The sequence below is a fragment of the Lutjanus erythropterus genome, chromosome 13 (genome assembly GCF_056507025.1).
Source record: "Lutjanus erythropterus isolate fLutEry1 chromosome 13, fLutEry1.hap2, whole genome shotgun sequence".
NCBI lineage: Eukaryota > Metazoa > Chordata > Actinopteri > Lutjaniformes > Lutjanidae > Lutjanus > Lutjanus erythropterus.
The window spans coordinates 13,287,673-13,304,296 of record NC_139329.1 but is presented as its reverse complement, the minus strand read 5'-3'; the positions used below and the strand labels follow the sequence as shown (position 1 = coordinate 13,304,296).

Sequence of the window (16,624 nt, the reverse complement as noted above, 5' to 3'; positions counted from 1 at the left end):
GACAAAAAAACTATTTAGCTTTATGTGTTAACATTATATATGTGGTTGGTTTTGAGATTGGCTGTCATGAGACCATTATAATTGTGTCATGAACACTTCCCTTGACCTCAAACACAGGACCACCATTTGGATTTTTCATCAAGATGTCATTAAATGTTATAAGGCCTGTTTGATGACAGTGAATACAGCACCAAGGTAATTAACAGAGCTTTCTAATGGAAAAATAGCTTTACTTATTGCCACAGTAACAACTAACAACTAACCTAGTTTATTTAAGTTTGATAATTAGGCCTGCTATGGCATGTGTATGACAGGTTATGCTGTCATAGTTAATGTCAAGTCGACATCTCACACTATGTCAACTTTGCATTAAAAATGCCACCACTGACCGAATAATAATAAATGATACATAGAGAGTGTCACGACACTCTCTATGAACACCCTTCAAATGAAGTAAAAAAAATAAAGTATTACATTCCATTTCAGTGAAGATGACATGAGGGAAGGTTGTTTTTTTTCTTTTTACAATGAATGGGACCTAGAGGAAGTTCAAATAGCGGTCATTCAATGAGAGGCTTAGATACTCTATCTGTGGTTGGGCCTCTTTCTCTAAATGGTCTTCTTCTGGCATCGTGCTGAAAGAGCTGGCAGTAATGCCACACATACACACACGGACACACCGATCTCCACAGATTACCCCTGCCAGGAACCGAACTGTCTCCTCCCATGCTAACATGTCACCAGCCGCCTCCTCTTCTGCGAGAAAGGGAGGCAGCCAAGACAACAAATCTCCCTGGGGCTTCATGCGCCTTGCCGGGGGGGCCACGGTCGTGCTGAGACGGCTGATTAGCTCTAGCCAGGGATAAATCCCTGTCAGCCTGTGGTGATGTGGTGGCACGGACAGGGAGAAATAGAGACAGATAACAAGAGGAAGAAACAAGTGATTCGCCCCTACAGATGTGGGGCTGGCAAAGGGCCTCAGGTTTGATCTGTTTGATGATGTGCTGCGATTCATCTAATCATACTTTCTCTGTCAGGCGACCTTTCAGTTTCCTCCTGCTGTGATCACGATAATTAACATGATTGTTTCAGCCTGTCTCACCTAGAAAAGAGTCCACCATGTAAAGTCAGCGCTGAAACATGTGTCTACCTTGTCATGTTCCTTTTACCACAAACGCCTAATTGGTGTGTGTAATTACTCATATCAACTCCACTGACACAGCTGCAGCGTTGAGCGCACTCGCATACCTGCATGTTGAGTGAGTCCCTGAGGAAGAAGGTTTGGCTGCATGCCTTTGTTCCTTTCATGGGAAACTAAATGGACACAAAACCACCAGCATCTGTCTGACTCTCAAAACTACATCTTGCTGTGTAAATCTGTGCAGCTGCGTGCGGTGACCTCATCAGAATCCTTTCCATCTTCATGTTTAATCCTGGATAACGCACAACTTCACCCCCAGGCACGAGTGACAGGGAATTAACACAGTACAACAGTAAACGAAAGGGATAGTTCAGATTATTTTAAGTGGACTTGTATGAGGTACTCCTGCGTAGTCAGTTCATCACCTACAGAAGATGGTGGTCGACACGCTTCAGTTTGTAGAAACAGAGAGGAATACTAGCATGGAAGCTAAGAAATGTGTTGTTGTGATCATGGTCAGCAGCAAAACATATTTTAGCCACACACAAAAAAAGCCTATCTAAAAAAATAAATGTCAATTTAAGTTTTCGCTTTATTTAGAATATTTTCAACATTTTGCTTTGCTGTCACACAGCCTTTTCCAGTGGGCAAACTGTTGCTTGGCCGTCAAATAAGCCAATACCACTCAACCAGACTCCAATGGTGAAATCAGTAATTTTACCTCTGATTACTGATTTTGCCAGTGTAGTCTGGTTGAACGAGAGAGAGTGATATTTGGCTTATATAACAGTCTTTTCCAATCAGAAAATGGCTGTCTGGCAGCAAGATAAAGTGGTGAAAAATATTCTAAATACAGCGTTTTGCTGCTGAACCTGTCCACAGAAGTTCATTGCTTAGCTTCCTGGTGCATCTACTGTAACTAATACACTGACTATAGATAAGTACTGCATATAACCCCACATCAAAAATCTGAACTATCCCTTTCATGTCTGGATAATTACTCAAAGCAGAATTCCTCACCAGTAGTCTCCTCCAGCCATACACTTCTCATAGATGGGCCCGTCCAGTTCTTTGGCATCAGGGAAGATGGTCTCGTGGTGGATGATGATGGTTTTGATGATCTCGTTGACATGGGCCTGGCAGGAGACCTGGTCCTGACTGTCTGGTGTGGGCATGAGTGTGGGGCCGAAGCATATGGCCAGGTTGTACGGGTCCATCATGTTCTCGTCGCTGTACTGAGACAGACTGGAGGGAGGAGGGAAAGTGGAGAAGGAAAGAAAGAAAAGGCTGAATAAGAAGAGGACACAGCACTGGAGACAGTATTTCAGACTCTTCAGACGTAGAATAGCATTTCATGAAGCGGGGACAATCCTTCTGAAGTGAAATACATGATGTATTTATTGGTTTGTGTCATGCACGTACTGGTTGAGGAAGGCGAAGAGGTAGCGCATGACGATGAGGACAGATCTGGGAATGGTCAGGAGGATCTTACGGATGTACAGTGCTCTCTCATACAGGTTCTCTATTCCTAGAGCAGCAAAAAAGGAAGAGAAGGTTTGGTGTTAATGCCATAAAATGCTTTAATACAAGGAAAAAAAACATTGTTAAATGAAAAGACTTTCATCTATCTGATAATATCCACATATTGATTAATACCACACCAGGTCCCAGCCTACCAATACAAGAGCATATTGAAGCTGAGCCAATTACTTACCAGAATTACTGTAAGTCTCTGGAGGGCCAGCAAAGATTTACTAATGCAGTGATATGTAAAATGTGTGTGTGTGTGTGTGTGTGTGTGTGTGTGTGTGTGTGTGTGTGCAGATGCTACGGGACATGTATTAACTGTGGCCATGACCTTCACCTCAGCCTGTGTTCCTGTGTGTTCCTGTGCTGATACCACAGAGGAAGAGGAGGAGGAAGTCAGCACTCTTAGATATCAGCTGATAAAAAAGACGCCAAGTAGGTTTTCCTGCTCTAAATGAAAAACAACACCTCTCTTAAACCACTTTGTCAAGTTCTTTCATTCTTTTTCTATGGTTTTTCACAGTGTTTATTGTTGATTACAAACATAGAAAATCCAGCAGATGAACAAATAAACCCTCAAAACAAAATAACACAAAAAAGACAAATATCTGTTTAGTAGCACATCCGCTCTCAGTTTCATCTACTAAATCAGCTGGTCCTGTCCGTAGTCTTCGTCGCTGTTTGTGGTTCTGAATAATGTCAATTTCTTCCACTTCTCCTCCAGCTGTGTTTCCTGCATTCTCAGACTATGTGTCAGTTTTCCCCATAATGTAGATTTCCTCTTCTACCTCTAACCATGTTTGCTCACTAGGAGGGCCCTCTTTAACCAGTTTCCTTGTGATGGTATTTTACAAGCTAACCAAATACCATCTTATTTGTACATTCTTTTTGGTAGAATTAAAATTACATAGTTTAAGTGCTATGTAGCTCATAGGGATATCATACCCTAATTCCATGTCAGGCTAGTAAATCTAGAAACTCACTTGCCCAACTGGGCAAGTGGTACAAAAATTTATTGTTAAACTATTTTGCTACATGATTACTCGTTAAAGTAAATTTTCAGTTTTTGGTCTCTCAAATATGTAGAATTCCTGCCTTTCTTTGTTTATATATATTTTGGGTTTTTGTTTCTTTTTTTTAAAGATTATTTTTTGGGCTTTTTGCCTTTATTATGATAGGACAGCTGGAGATGCAACAGGAAGGGGGGCAGAGAGAGAGAGAGGGGATGCCATGCAGCAAATGGGCTGCATGCGGGAATCGAACCAGCAGCTGCTGCAGAGGACTGACAGCCTCAATACATGGTACTACCAACTGAGCTGTAGGGGTGCATATTGTGGGGTTTTTGACTGACAAAATGAGACATCTAATGGCATCAGTTTGGGCTTTGAAAACTTGGGATGGACAGTTTTTACCATTTTCTGACATCTTATAGACGTTGCAAACCTAGATTAAATGGGACACTTAACAGGGGCAACGGTTTTACAGTAGCAAGTAAAAATGTACTTTGGGCAAGTAATTTTTCTGACTCACTTGACTGGATGATTTCCAAAACACACACGAGTGGTCTTTTTTCTATCAGAAATTACAATAACAACAAATTAGTAACTTTTCCTAAATACACATATTTATTGCACAGTATCAAACTCTACTCTACCTCATATTGTGTTTTGTCAACATGCTAGAGAACACCAAGCCGTTTGTCTTTTATTACTATCTCATTTGTTCTGCTGTGGCACTTGGAGCAGCCTATTTTATTTGGCTGAGCAGGGGCTCTGCTGGCTGCTAAAAATAGCCTTGTCACCCTCCAGCCACTTTGGGCCATCTGGGATTTGGGCTTCTGGGATCCTTGTGATGTATTTCATTTTTCATGAATACCTAACTAGGATTCTGCAAGGCTCCTGAGCACTTCAGAGGCTACTATTGAAAGCTATACTCCAATGTACGCTTATACATCACCTACAAACACCACATGTGTGAGCACACCCACGCAAAACATCCCTGCTGTTAAAATGAAAGATATCTGTAGCTGCAGTACGCTGCTGCGTTGGGGAAAAAAACACCGTTGACTGAGAGCAGTTAAAGGGAAAAGTGATCTTGTAGCTGGTCTGAGCTGCTCCATATGGAATTAGCAGAGGGTGTTTAATATGGAACCTGCTGGGCGTTCAGCCCACTCTGCAATCACTGGCATGTTGAGCTGGGGAATGTAAACAGGGAATCCCCATCACTCATCCTGCACAAATGTGTAAAAGTACACCCAGGAAACACACAGACACACACTTCGCTCACTCGCAAGTACACAAAAACACACTAGTACACACCAACACACACAAAGCTGCACAGGGCATTATAACACACGTTGCGTCCATGTGTTCTTTAACAGAGCCTCAAAGTCCCCATGTCATGTCTTAAAAGATCAGAACAAACCACACAAAGAGCTGACTGATCTGTGAACTGAGTTGCAGCAAAATGACAATGTGACTATTCTTATGAGGACCTCAGCGTAGATTCATTGCTGCGGACATTTAACATTCCACCACAGTTCTGTTAGCACGGCCAGCTTTGTGTCACTTTCGACAGATAACAATCCTTCTCAGTACTCAGCCAAATACCACAGAGGAGTATCAACACAAGTGTCACAGAGAAGGAGAAGTCAGAGGCATTCTGCTGATGAAAGACTACACACCATTAATTATACAGTACTGAGGACTATATCTGATGTGGAATACAAACAATGTAAGACTACTGTAGATATTACAGTCAGCCACATAATAAAACATATTCAGAAAAAGCATAAGCAAGCATTGACCTACACAACTATCAGACATATTCAAAGTAAAGAAGCAGACAGGGTGCAAAATTAACTTTTTTGTCCACTGACCAAACTTGATTATTATTGTGATGATCCCATAGACTTCCAGGAATTGAACAAAGCAAACTAAACTAATAAACTAAGGTTGTTATAACTTTACAAATGTATTGCAGACGTTTTATACATGTTTCTAACTTTGAGAATGCCCACACAACACATTGGTCTATTGTGGGGATAATCTGGGGTATAAACATGGTATAAGAGAGAGGAATAATGCCAAGTATGTTAATATAAAGTATGATAGTTACAACTGTGGACTTGACACACTGTGCTGTTATGCCACAATGAAAAACAAAGATGCATTTTGAATAAAACTGCCTCACTGAGGGTAAAATGTGTGTGTTCTTACTGATGCAGGCCAGCAGATCATTGAACCTCTCTTTGGGGAAAAGAGGGTTCTCCAGACCACGGAAGTAAAGTTTGAGAACGCCAGCCACCGAGTTGATGTCATGATTACTCTCATCATCCGTCAGAGGGTCGTTTCCTAAGACAAGGACAAGCGAGCAGGTCAGTTGGACGTCCTTAAGTATTAAAAATGCACACAAATTTATGTGAAATATATCTACTAAAAACTCAGATGCCCACTAGTTAAATATGGTCAATATAATGTGTAAAGATTAGATCTTAATTATACCAAACATTTTGATCTGACAATGAGGCAAAAACAAAGATCATTTATAGATTTAGGTGATAATATGTAGTTGATTTAGTTTAAGAGACATCATGTACCTCTTTCAAATGAGTTCTTGATGTCATTGACTTCCAGCTGGGATCCAGATACACGAAATATTCCTTGATGTTGGAGGCCTGCACAGAGAAACACAAAGAAAGGGGGTAAAGAAGAAGCAGAAACAGAAGGTAAAAGAGTCCACTCTGACAGTCACAAAAAGAAACTCAGTCACTCAGCAAATAAAGCCTATTTTAGCTGCTCCTAAGATACGCATCCTGTTCGTTAAGCCCCTTCACTTTTCTAATTAAGGGTAATTAATGAGTCAGGGTGGCTGCAATCAAGCTTTACTAAAGTGTCTTCCAGCTGGGATTAGGACTTAATAAGGGGAGAGGTCAAGTGTCAGGAAGAAGCGTGATTAGTCTGCTGTTTGTCTCTTTTAGATTTATTTTTGTACGTCATAAGAGACGCAGCGGACGGGCCTGCAAACTGTGAGATCTCACTGCTGCCTGTAAAATCTGAAATGCTTCAGAGTTGACTTTCTTTCAGTGTCTTTCTCTGGTTCAAAACCAACTTTGTAACTCATCACTTGTGCCAGGCTCAGCTGTGTGTCTGTTTGAGACACTGGGTGGAAAAAGCTCTGCCGCTGTAAACAGGATGGAATCTGCATTTTCCCATGACTGCAGCTGAAGTGGAACACGCTGAAACCCCGACACGATACACGCCCATACAATTAGCGCCTGGAAATCATTGAAGTGTCACTTTTCACCAACGGCAGACAGACTTGGAAATGAAGCAGGTTGCAGTCGGTTCATGAGAAGAATTCATCAAAGAAAATATAAATACAGTCATCAATTTATGATTGCTTGAGAGAAGTGACAAAAAGTCTACACGCAGTACAACAACAACAACAACAACAACCAACTCACCGTATAAATTGATGTAGCGAATGCAGCTTTCAACCACACGGGGGATAGCTTGTCCAGAGTCCTTCGAAGGCAAAGTAAACAAAAACAACAAATGTCAGATCAAGTATGATTTACTGTTTTTATCACAAGAACAAGAGCTGAAGCCCGACAGATACTAGAATTTTGAGGACATTATCACACACATAAAATGCATTCTGAGATAATGATACTGTATATCAGAGTATATATAATAGTAACAGTAAATTTTGTTCAATTTAATTTTAATTAATTAGAATAACTATAAAAAATATACTTTGTTAAAATGTTCAGTATCAAGTAAACAGGTAAGAAATTAATTAATAAATGGTGAATTGATAGTTAATTAATCTTTCAGTTATTTCAATGTTAACTAACAATGAAATTATAATTAAAATGTTTACTATGCTACAACTGATCCTTCTGAAGTCCTGTCCCTTTTTGCTTTTTGGTCTAATAACAACTGAGTGAGCTTGACACCTCAGTTAACTTTCTCCTTTCCTGTTTTCTGTACTTAGATATGATATAAATTCAACTAATCTATGTTGAAAAGAAAACCAAATTTTGAAGATGGTTGAGAGATGTTGTTGGGGGACCAGCTGAAGTGACATACATGTTGTCACATTGTAAGCAAACTAATGTTAGCAAGATGTTAGATAACTAGCTAGTTAACTACTGACGTAAACTACCTAACTTGTGTTTTGCTTTCATTGTTAACAGTAAAATAACTTTTAACTAACTTTAATTAACTATTAATTTATCAATTATTAATGATGGCTACTGTTATAAAGTGTAGCCAGTGTACATGATACATTATATTATGGCAGTTTACTTCTCTGCAAATATATCTGTGATGTCCCAAAATAGACCGATGATTATCAGCCTGCTGGTGTATCAGTCGGGCTCTGACAGAAATGGTTTAACACGAAGTTAAAAGTAAACATGCACACCCAGTGTAAGTAAAGTCTGGAGGTTGAAGGGAAAATGCAGCACTTTTCATGTAGATGTCCAATCAGTGTAAATGGTAAATCAGTCAGTGCGATACTGACCAAGGACACAGTTGTAGCTTAGTGTTACACTTTTTTTTTCTAACAAATCATCAGAAGTACCAGCCAATTCATTTCAAAGAGGCAAAAGTGAATTTTGCTGAATTTTCCCTTTTAGATACAAAGTGAGAGTTACCTTTCTTGAGATCTTACTGAGACAGACTGAGTTGACTTTAGCAGCTGTTTGATTGTACATGTCCAGTCTCCCGTAATTACTCATTGATTATGAAATACCACAAATATCACTGACTGCATGGACAAACCTGTTGTCAAACACTTTTCAATTGTCCTCCAGCGTTGCTAAATATACTTTATGTCTTGTTATGCTGGCAATCAAGTGCACTCTGTGTTTGAATGAAGGAGAACTTATCTAAAGAGCCACACACTCCACGTGGAGCTCAGGACAGAAGTGGTGAGATGAGAGGAGCAGCACAGTCTCCTTCACAGAAAACACATTCCTCTCATGCACTTAGATGTGGACTGCACTGTTGTTCTGCCTTGGTGCCAGCTGCTCCTGCAGCTCGGTGCTGGACTCAGGGACTCAGTACATGCTCTTAATAATACAGTGGATCTGTTTACAGCCCTCGGGGGTATACACACGGCCCAAACACAGCGACCATGCCAAAATCGACTATCTATCGTTGGAGTGGAGCCGTGAGGGTTGAGGCACAGGTCTGGTGCGGCAGGATTATGTAATACTATCCTGTTGGATATGTGAGACTGGGGACGACTGCTTTGTATCACACAAATTCAATACCAATTTTGACGCTGCAAATGGTTCATGCTGGGAATTTGCAACAAGTTTAGAAAAGCACGTACATCCAAACATGATAAATACTAAGTGCTGGACAGAAGTACATGTCAAAATGAAAAAAAACAAAAACAAAACAGGCTGCACACTAGACTCCCATGAACCTTTATTCCCATATCACCATGTGATGTTTTGGGCATAAGTGCCACTGTGGCGCAAAAGATACAAAATTTGAATTTACACTTTGGACACTGGCTCCATAAGTTCTAAATGGGGACTGAAATGAGGATCTGCAGCCATTTTTGCAATGACTTTCTTAAACAGGCTCTCTGTGGTCAGTCCACTCTGCTTGTGTGTTTGATTTGTGATAAGCAAAGTGTTATTTGTTATTATTTGCATGTTCATGTGGATAAAATATCCTGAACTCATGCTTTATGTACTGACTGCTGTGGTATTGGTTTTACTGACATTCAATATTACCACATTTTAGATGAGCAGAGGCACCTCTTAAATAGGTCAGGTTGCATTTTCCTTTTGCTTCCTGATTATTGCATTACATTATGATGGTGTAAACCTGATGCTCTAGTCATGTGATATTCAAGTTGTTTTGACCTTTTGGTACTGTACAAGGTTACTGACCTGACAGATACGTTTTTTTTTTATTATACTATGATGCCATTTACAGTTTTTGGCCACATAAAGTATATTTTCACTATGGGTTATATTTGTCTCCACTGTTACTAATGCTCTATTTCCTCATCAATATTCTACACTAGCATGATTTTTTTATGGGATTTAGGTTTAGGTACTTCAATATTTATTGCACATATGACTTATACTTAGGGGATCAATATTTACGCATCCATATCGTACTATTTACTTTGTCCAGTGTTTCATGTTTTTTTTTTTATTTTCCTTTTGATTTAACATTTTGTATTCACATAACCTGTCAGATGACCTCTTGAATGGATGTTTTCAAGGTGTGTCTCTGAATTTGTCTCGAGTCCAGGCCACATGAAGTCTGTGCCATAGAACTGTGATATTTCCACAGATTTTCCTCAAATTTTAAACAAATAGAGATGTTCCTCATTGAAGTGGTAATTGTTGGTAGATCTGTAGATAAACATCACATCGTAGTATAGGAGTGTGAGGATCATGCTAGCTCACATTTGAAACTAAATGCACAATTTCCTGTAAAATCTGTTTAGGGAGAAAAACTTCAATTCAATCTGTCTCAGTCGACTCACAGAAGTCAGGTTACGAATACAAGACAGACAAACATGGTGTGAAAAATATGTAAAGGCAGGACAGGTAAAGGAAATGAGCGCAGGCAAGCGGCATGGGCCCCCCCAAGATGCTTCAAGGTGTCTACCTGATGTCGAGCGTGTGAGTTCCGTCGTCCACGGCTACAGAGAAGTGTCGCAAGAGACAGAAAGAGAGAGAAAAGGCAAGACCCAGATTAGGACCACAGCAGCTGCCCACCAAGAGCGCACCCACATTCCACTCTGCTGGCATCAATCCCGAAAGTAAACAACAGAACAGAACTGGACAGGGTCAGGCAGGATTGGAGTGGACGTGGCCACCAGTGAGAGGCAGTGAAGAGGCCCGGAGGAGGGAGACAGCAGCACCTTATCAGCCTGGCATCCGCTCCCCGACTGCCATTTATACTGCTGTTTTTCACTGGCCTCTGCTCTTGCTCTGAAGGAGGAGGAGAGAGCAACTCTGAAAGAGCGGCTCAGTGATGCCAGGTCAGCAGTGAGTCAGGGGAGCTGACTGAGACAAACATTTATCCCTCCGACTGCCGCTCCGCTCCTCCCGCAGCCCTCCGGATCTATCAGTGCCATCCTTTACATCTCAGACTGCCAGAGCTCACTGACTCAGGAGGAGGGTTTCCAGAATCCATCTTAGCACAAATATGTTGTTGTTGTTTTTTTCTCATTCTTGTTGGTAAAAGATAAATCACAGCTAAGATGCTTTGGGGGAACCCACCAAAATGGCCAGAAAGCCAGAGCAAGACAGAAAATAGATAGGAGGAGGAGCGATGTCAAGCAGGCAGACTGGTAATCAGTACCTTGATAAATGACTCCAAATTGCCATTAAATAACCTAACATTAAAAACAGAGCGGGGTCTAGCCCGCCGGGTGCCAGTGTGGGTTTTGAACGGCCCGTTGGGATGTCTAGAATACAGAGAATGCATCAGGATGAGTAAACAATGCAGTCTTCCTTTCAGGGTGGTTTATCTGCTCTCCAGTAACCTTCACGTCCCTCAAAAAACTTCAAAACTGAACTTGCGGCTGACTAATCTTTAAAAACCCTTCGAGTCCAGATGATAGACAGGTGAATGAGGGTATTTTCAGATGCTGCTGAAACCCATGAATGAACTTCTTCTTTATAATCCCCTTTTTTCCTTCTCCACAAGATATCACAGGCCAGTGAAATATCAGACCCGCTGGGAGCATCGTATGTGTCAGCATCCCCTTCATGACAGGCCCTGCGGGGGATTTGCCTCTCTGAGTTTGTGTGGATGTGTGTGTGTGACTTAATGCAGTTTGGCTTCTTGGCTTCTATTTCAGACGTTATTTCCATACTTAAACAAAAACAATAAAAAGTTAAACACTAACCCACATGTTTCTATCTGTTTACAACTGATGCTAAAACATTTAAATGTCATGTAAATTCTTTCTCCTCTCATTTCTGACTGTGAACACTCTACCACCTCACACTCTCTATAATGGCCTGACATGTGGTACTTTTGGGAATGGGAAGTACAGTAAGCCGTAGATACAACACAAGGTTGATCTTAAAAAGCATGGAGGCCAGCACATCTGCTCAGTGCTCTCCAGGGGCTTTTTTTTTCTAACTCACGTCTAACTACGGCCCACAGAGGACTTCACTTCAGATAAGAATTTCCTTAGGCGCACTATCCTCGCCTTGATGAGCGGCAGCACGTCATAAATGTTTCTGTCGCTGCTGAAAGGAGAGTGGACTGGATGTGCATCTTGAATACGCACAGGTCCTGAAGTGTGAGCGTGCACTTTACCTTGTGGTCATGTAGTCAGCTCTGTGGCCTGTGGGAGAAGAGAGAAAAAAAGAAGAGAAGTCAGATGTGTGGACATGCCAGGACCTGTCTCTGAGGTCCCTGTGGTGCATTTTACATACGCCAAGTGAAGCATTTGAAGCCTGCCATCTGTCCGCAACCGCTGTCCTCTTGAGCAGCACAAACAAACCCATACGCACACCTACACACATAAACACACACTCACACACAGCTTACACAGAGACTCCTACACACTCTCAGAAATAAAGGTGCTAGCTAGAAACATAAAGCATTCTTTGGCTTGTACTTGCGGAGAACCCTTTTTGGTTACTGGTAAAACCTTTTATAAAGGTTCCCTTAGGAAACCATATCAGAGAATTCTATCTAGAACCCAACATAAAGGGTTATACCTAGACCCATCTGTGGGAGGTTCCACCCAGAGAATTTTTCTAAGTAAGTTTTAGGTGTTCCACCTAAAACCCTCTCTGGGGGCTAACAAGAACTCACAGAGGGGATTCTACCACAAACCTTTTTATATTTCAATAGTTTTAACTAGAAGCCGCCTGGAACCTTTTTATACTTCTAGGGATATATATCCAGACCACACCCATGGGGTTCTACAGAAAATCCTTTATACTCCAAAGGTTATATTAGGATACACCCAGGGTGTTCTTTGAGAATCCTTTTATATTATGGTACAAAGAACCCTTGAAGAACCTTTGAAGAGAGAGCCATTCAAGGATTCCTACAACTCTTGAAAAACTCTTTCTTCCAAAAAGGTTTGTTCAGAAGCAAATGGTTCTGTGTAGAACCTCAGCCCTTCAGGAGGAACCCTTATTTCTAAGAGTGCAGGCAACACTCGCGCTACATTAGAATTACAGCACAAACAAACAGGCACCAGGCACACAGTTGTAGGTTTACAACTGACGTAGGCACACACACACACTAATATTTGTAGTAATACACAGAGCTACAAGTTTGGACAGGCGAAGTAAGATTAAGTACAAAATAGCTTCCAAATGGTTTTAAAGAACAGTAGTCGTTTCGAACGTGTGGCCATCTGTTCTCATGAACAGGACCTGACCTGTCTGTGTGTCTCTGTGACTCATACTGTACTCATTGACAAAAAATAAGATTACGGAGAGCGTGAGAGAAGCTGGAGGCGTTCCACTTCCTCATTACCACACAGCTCCGTTGCTCATTAAGTGGACAGTTTGAGTGAGACTACCAAGACTGCTGGTTTGAACAATGACTGACAGACTCTCTCTGGGTTGACGGCAGATTAGCTTGAGGCCTCAAGGAGATCCCACCAATGTAGAACAAGGAGAGAGCGTTGGTAATGACCGTCACCCTACTAATACACAGCAGTCCATTAACTTGGGAGCAAATCAATCACTAAGACGGATAATACAAATTCACAATCCCCCCTCAGCTCTAGCTTGCCTGGCTAAAACCCAGATTACCATCTAGGAGCTTTGACTAGTGGAAAAAGCAGAACAAACAATGGGAAGTTTGCCACAGAAAAGACTGGTAGGACTGCAGGAAATAAAAAGACAATATTTACCAACCAATTATGAGTTGTGTTGGATGTTTGAACATTAATTAGCGCTAATATATCTCCACTTTGGCTTGAGGAAGGTGACGCACACACAAACTGGTCAAAGTGGCTTTAACGTTGGGAGGTAAGACTCAAGTCTTCGTCACAGTGTAACAGGAACAGTGGGAGCTATGAGAGAAGAGTGTAAACATAAAGGGATCCTGACTATACCTTCACCAAGTGTCCTCTTCAGCAAGTCATGTTTGGCCTGCAGTTTGGAGATGAGATTACTGCCCTCCAGAAACTCCCGGAATTTCTGTGGAGAATTGAGAGTAATTACACCCTGGCCCTGAGTGCCAGCCAGAGCCCCCGCTCTTAAGACAGCAATCTACGATAAAAAAGCCAAGGGCAAAGGACATGCTGAGTCTTTTTAAAGCTGTTATCAGAGCATGTCCATCTTCAGACTGGAACAGGATAGCAGTTAGCCTTATATTTTGGGAGAGCTGCCCCTCTGCCAGCTGATCAAAGACTTCAAAGGGGCTTGGTGCGTGAGAGTTTTAAAATTTGCATGCTCAGATGAAGCATTTAAAAGTCCACATGAAAGCTTAGAGTTCATATTCTCCAATACATTTTAGAGATTTTTGTAGCAGCTATTAAACAGAGTATATAATCAATATCAGTCACTTATTTTTAAACTTCTAAGTTTAGAAAGCTAACCAAGGGTTTCATACAGAAATAGAAGACAACTATGAATCCATTTGTATTTGCTCAAACATATCCACCAGCCTCCTATTTTCTTAAAGGGACAGCTTGGATTATTTGAAGTGGGGTTGTAAGAGGTACCTTATTCAATCCCACTTCAAATAATCTGAATTATACCTTTAAAACACATATCTTCACTCACCATGAAGTAGAACTGCTCCGTCTCCTGCTGGTTGGCCCTCCTCTTGGCAATGCTGGGTTTGCTGAGGTATGTCTCAGACACAGTGGACTTGACGGACTCAGTGGATCGGCTATGGTGGAAGCACTCTGACACATCGTAGTCTTCAATGGTCACCATGTCCTGGATGGTGGTCAGGGTCGCCTCTGATGTCTTTTTGATCTGGAGACACAAGGTGTGAGAGGAAAGAGTTGAGGAATTGGATAAAGCAAAAACTAAAAACTAGATGTCATCTCTTCACTATCACAATGTTACCATCAGAGCATAATCAGCGGCTCGTATCACCACACTCCCTAAAAACCTCTCTCGCCATCACATGACACTGAAACTAAGGTGTTTTCTGACAAGATGCATGTTCCTAAAAATCCTCCAGCCCTTGAACATGGATCCAGACCAAAGCAATCAATTTGCATGCACTCAGAGGGGCCAGAGGTGAGCAGTGTCTGCTGGAGATGGTACATTCAGTCGCAGGCTTTTTAAGATTCATTTCCATAACCGTCTGTTCCCTGTCAACAGGAGTGCTTCTGCCGGAGCTTATAAACGTCAGGAGTTTGCAGAGCGTGCCCCACTTACTGTGAAAGATGTTCAGCCAGTGCAAGTGCTGCAGGACAAGACTGTGTCCAGTATATGATGACGGAGAACGTGACAAACAAATTGGGGGGCAAATGAGTTTGTAACAGCGCCATTAAAATTTAAGAGACCAAAGCAGATACTGATTGTGCTGGCAATAAATAAATAACTTGCAGTAAAACTGACTGTGCCAGAAAGTCATGGCTGTGCCCCCTTAGGGGCAATTAGGGGACAGAAAACAGAAAATCCCATAGATTTTAATGCTAATATTAAATTTGACAGGTTTGTCTGCATCCATGTCGACTTAAAGAAACTGTTTCATAGACAAGTCTAATAATTAATTTGTGACCTTGCCTGAACCTGAGTGTGGATGAACGACACTGCTAATATTGAATCAGCAGTTATTGTTAGGCCAAGTGTCTGTAAATAACACATCTTGTTAAAGACAAGTGTTTGACCTAAGCTAGGCTGAGATTTAGTTATAGAGCTCCTGAAGCCAACCTTGGTGACTTGGGCTAGAGATGATGTACCTACTGTCTGATGTACACAGATGTGATGATAGTGCCATGGATGTGCCATGGTCCCTCACAACTTCAAAAATACAGCCTGACTTTTTACAGAAAAATAGTTATTTGAGCAACTTGAGCACAGAAAGGCTTTGAACTAAAAACTAAACACCAGCATGCTAACAAGCTCACAGCGATAATGAAAATGCTAACATGCTGATGCTCACCAGGTATGATGTTGACCATGTTCTCCATCACAGAGTAGTGTATTAGTATCCTAACATTTGCTAGTTGGAACTAAAAACAAACTACATTGAGGCTGATGAGAGCCTTTGGTATTTGACTAAATACAGGAAAAATCTTGACCAAATCAAACTTACGACCAGATAATGGCCTTAGACGGAGAGTCAGAGGATCACCAAAGTTATTACAATTAATCCTGAGGGGATAACATCCCAGATTTGCTGGAAATCCATCCAATAGTTGCTGAGATATTTCTGGCCAGATCAAAGTGGTGAACTGATCAACCGACACTTCATCCCCAGAGCCCAGAGGTAGCGTGGCTAAAAAGTCAGAATGTGAAACTACATTCTCGTCGTTCTGTCCTAAGACTGGCCCCATGATGTGATTATCTACATGAAAAGGCCCAATTAAAAACTTTAAATGGCCCAGTTGTAAGGGTTAAACATTTCTTTCATTTATTGTAATTGCACATATGATTTATGAAGTTAAAATGTATTAAAACCATGGTTCAGTCAAGGGTCAATACAGTAATCATTTTGCCTGATGTTTAATCCTTCAAATTAATTGACTACCTGACCAGTTTACTAAAATAATATCAATATAGCACCCTGCAGGCTGAGGACATTTGCAGAATAGGAATAGGAAGAGATAGAGAAAAAGATAAAGGAGACAAACAGAGAAGGAGGAAGAGTCTGAAGGCTGTCAAGTGTGAGTGTGACTCACTGATGTGGAAAAGCTGCAGAGGGAAAGAGGCCATGCTGATGCAGAAAACATCAACAACCACCACATCTCAAGAAAAATTCAGCTTCATTCAACAGATGCACTCTGGAGGGGAGTGAAGTGCTG

At 41.3% G+C, this 16,624-nt stretch overlaps 1 protein-coding gene across 3 annotated transcripts in view; it reads right to left on the bottom strand.

Moving 5' to 3' along the window:
• The window catches only part of srgap1a (SLIT-ROBO Rho GTPase activating protein 1a), a 111,207-nt gene that overhangs the window by 20,820 nt on the left and 73,763 nt on the right, over positions 1 to 16,624 (bottom strand). For 2 of the 3 annotated variants that reach the window (XM_084735051.1, XM_084735053.1), the window contains exons 9-17: positions 14,424 to 14,621; positions 13,751 to 13,835; positions 11,986 to 12,013; positions 11,017 to 11,122; positions 7,134 to 7,194; positions 6,267 to 6,344; positions 5,887 to 6,021; positions 2,564 to 2,669; positions 2,162 to 2,386 (exon numbers count right to left, since the gene is read on the bottom strand). In XM_084735051.1, the coding sequence (XP_084591177.1) occupies positions 2,162 to 2,386; positions 2,564 to 2,669; positions 5,887 to 6,021; positions 6,267 to 6,344; positions 7,134 to 7,194; positions 11,017 to 11,122; positions 11,986 to 12,013; positions 13,751 to 13,835; positions 14,424 to 14,621 (1,022 nt within the window). Of the gene's footprint in view, positions 1 to 2,161; positions 2,387 to 2,563; positions 2,670 to 5,886; positions 6,022 to 6,266; positions 6,345 to 7,133; positions 7,195 to 10,317; positions 10,352 to 11,016; positions 11,123 to 11,985; positions 12,014 to 13,750; positions 13,836 to 14,423; positions 14,622 to 16,624 lie in introns of all 3 variants that reach the window. The other variant, XM_084735052.1, reaches the window with a different exon arrangement.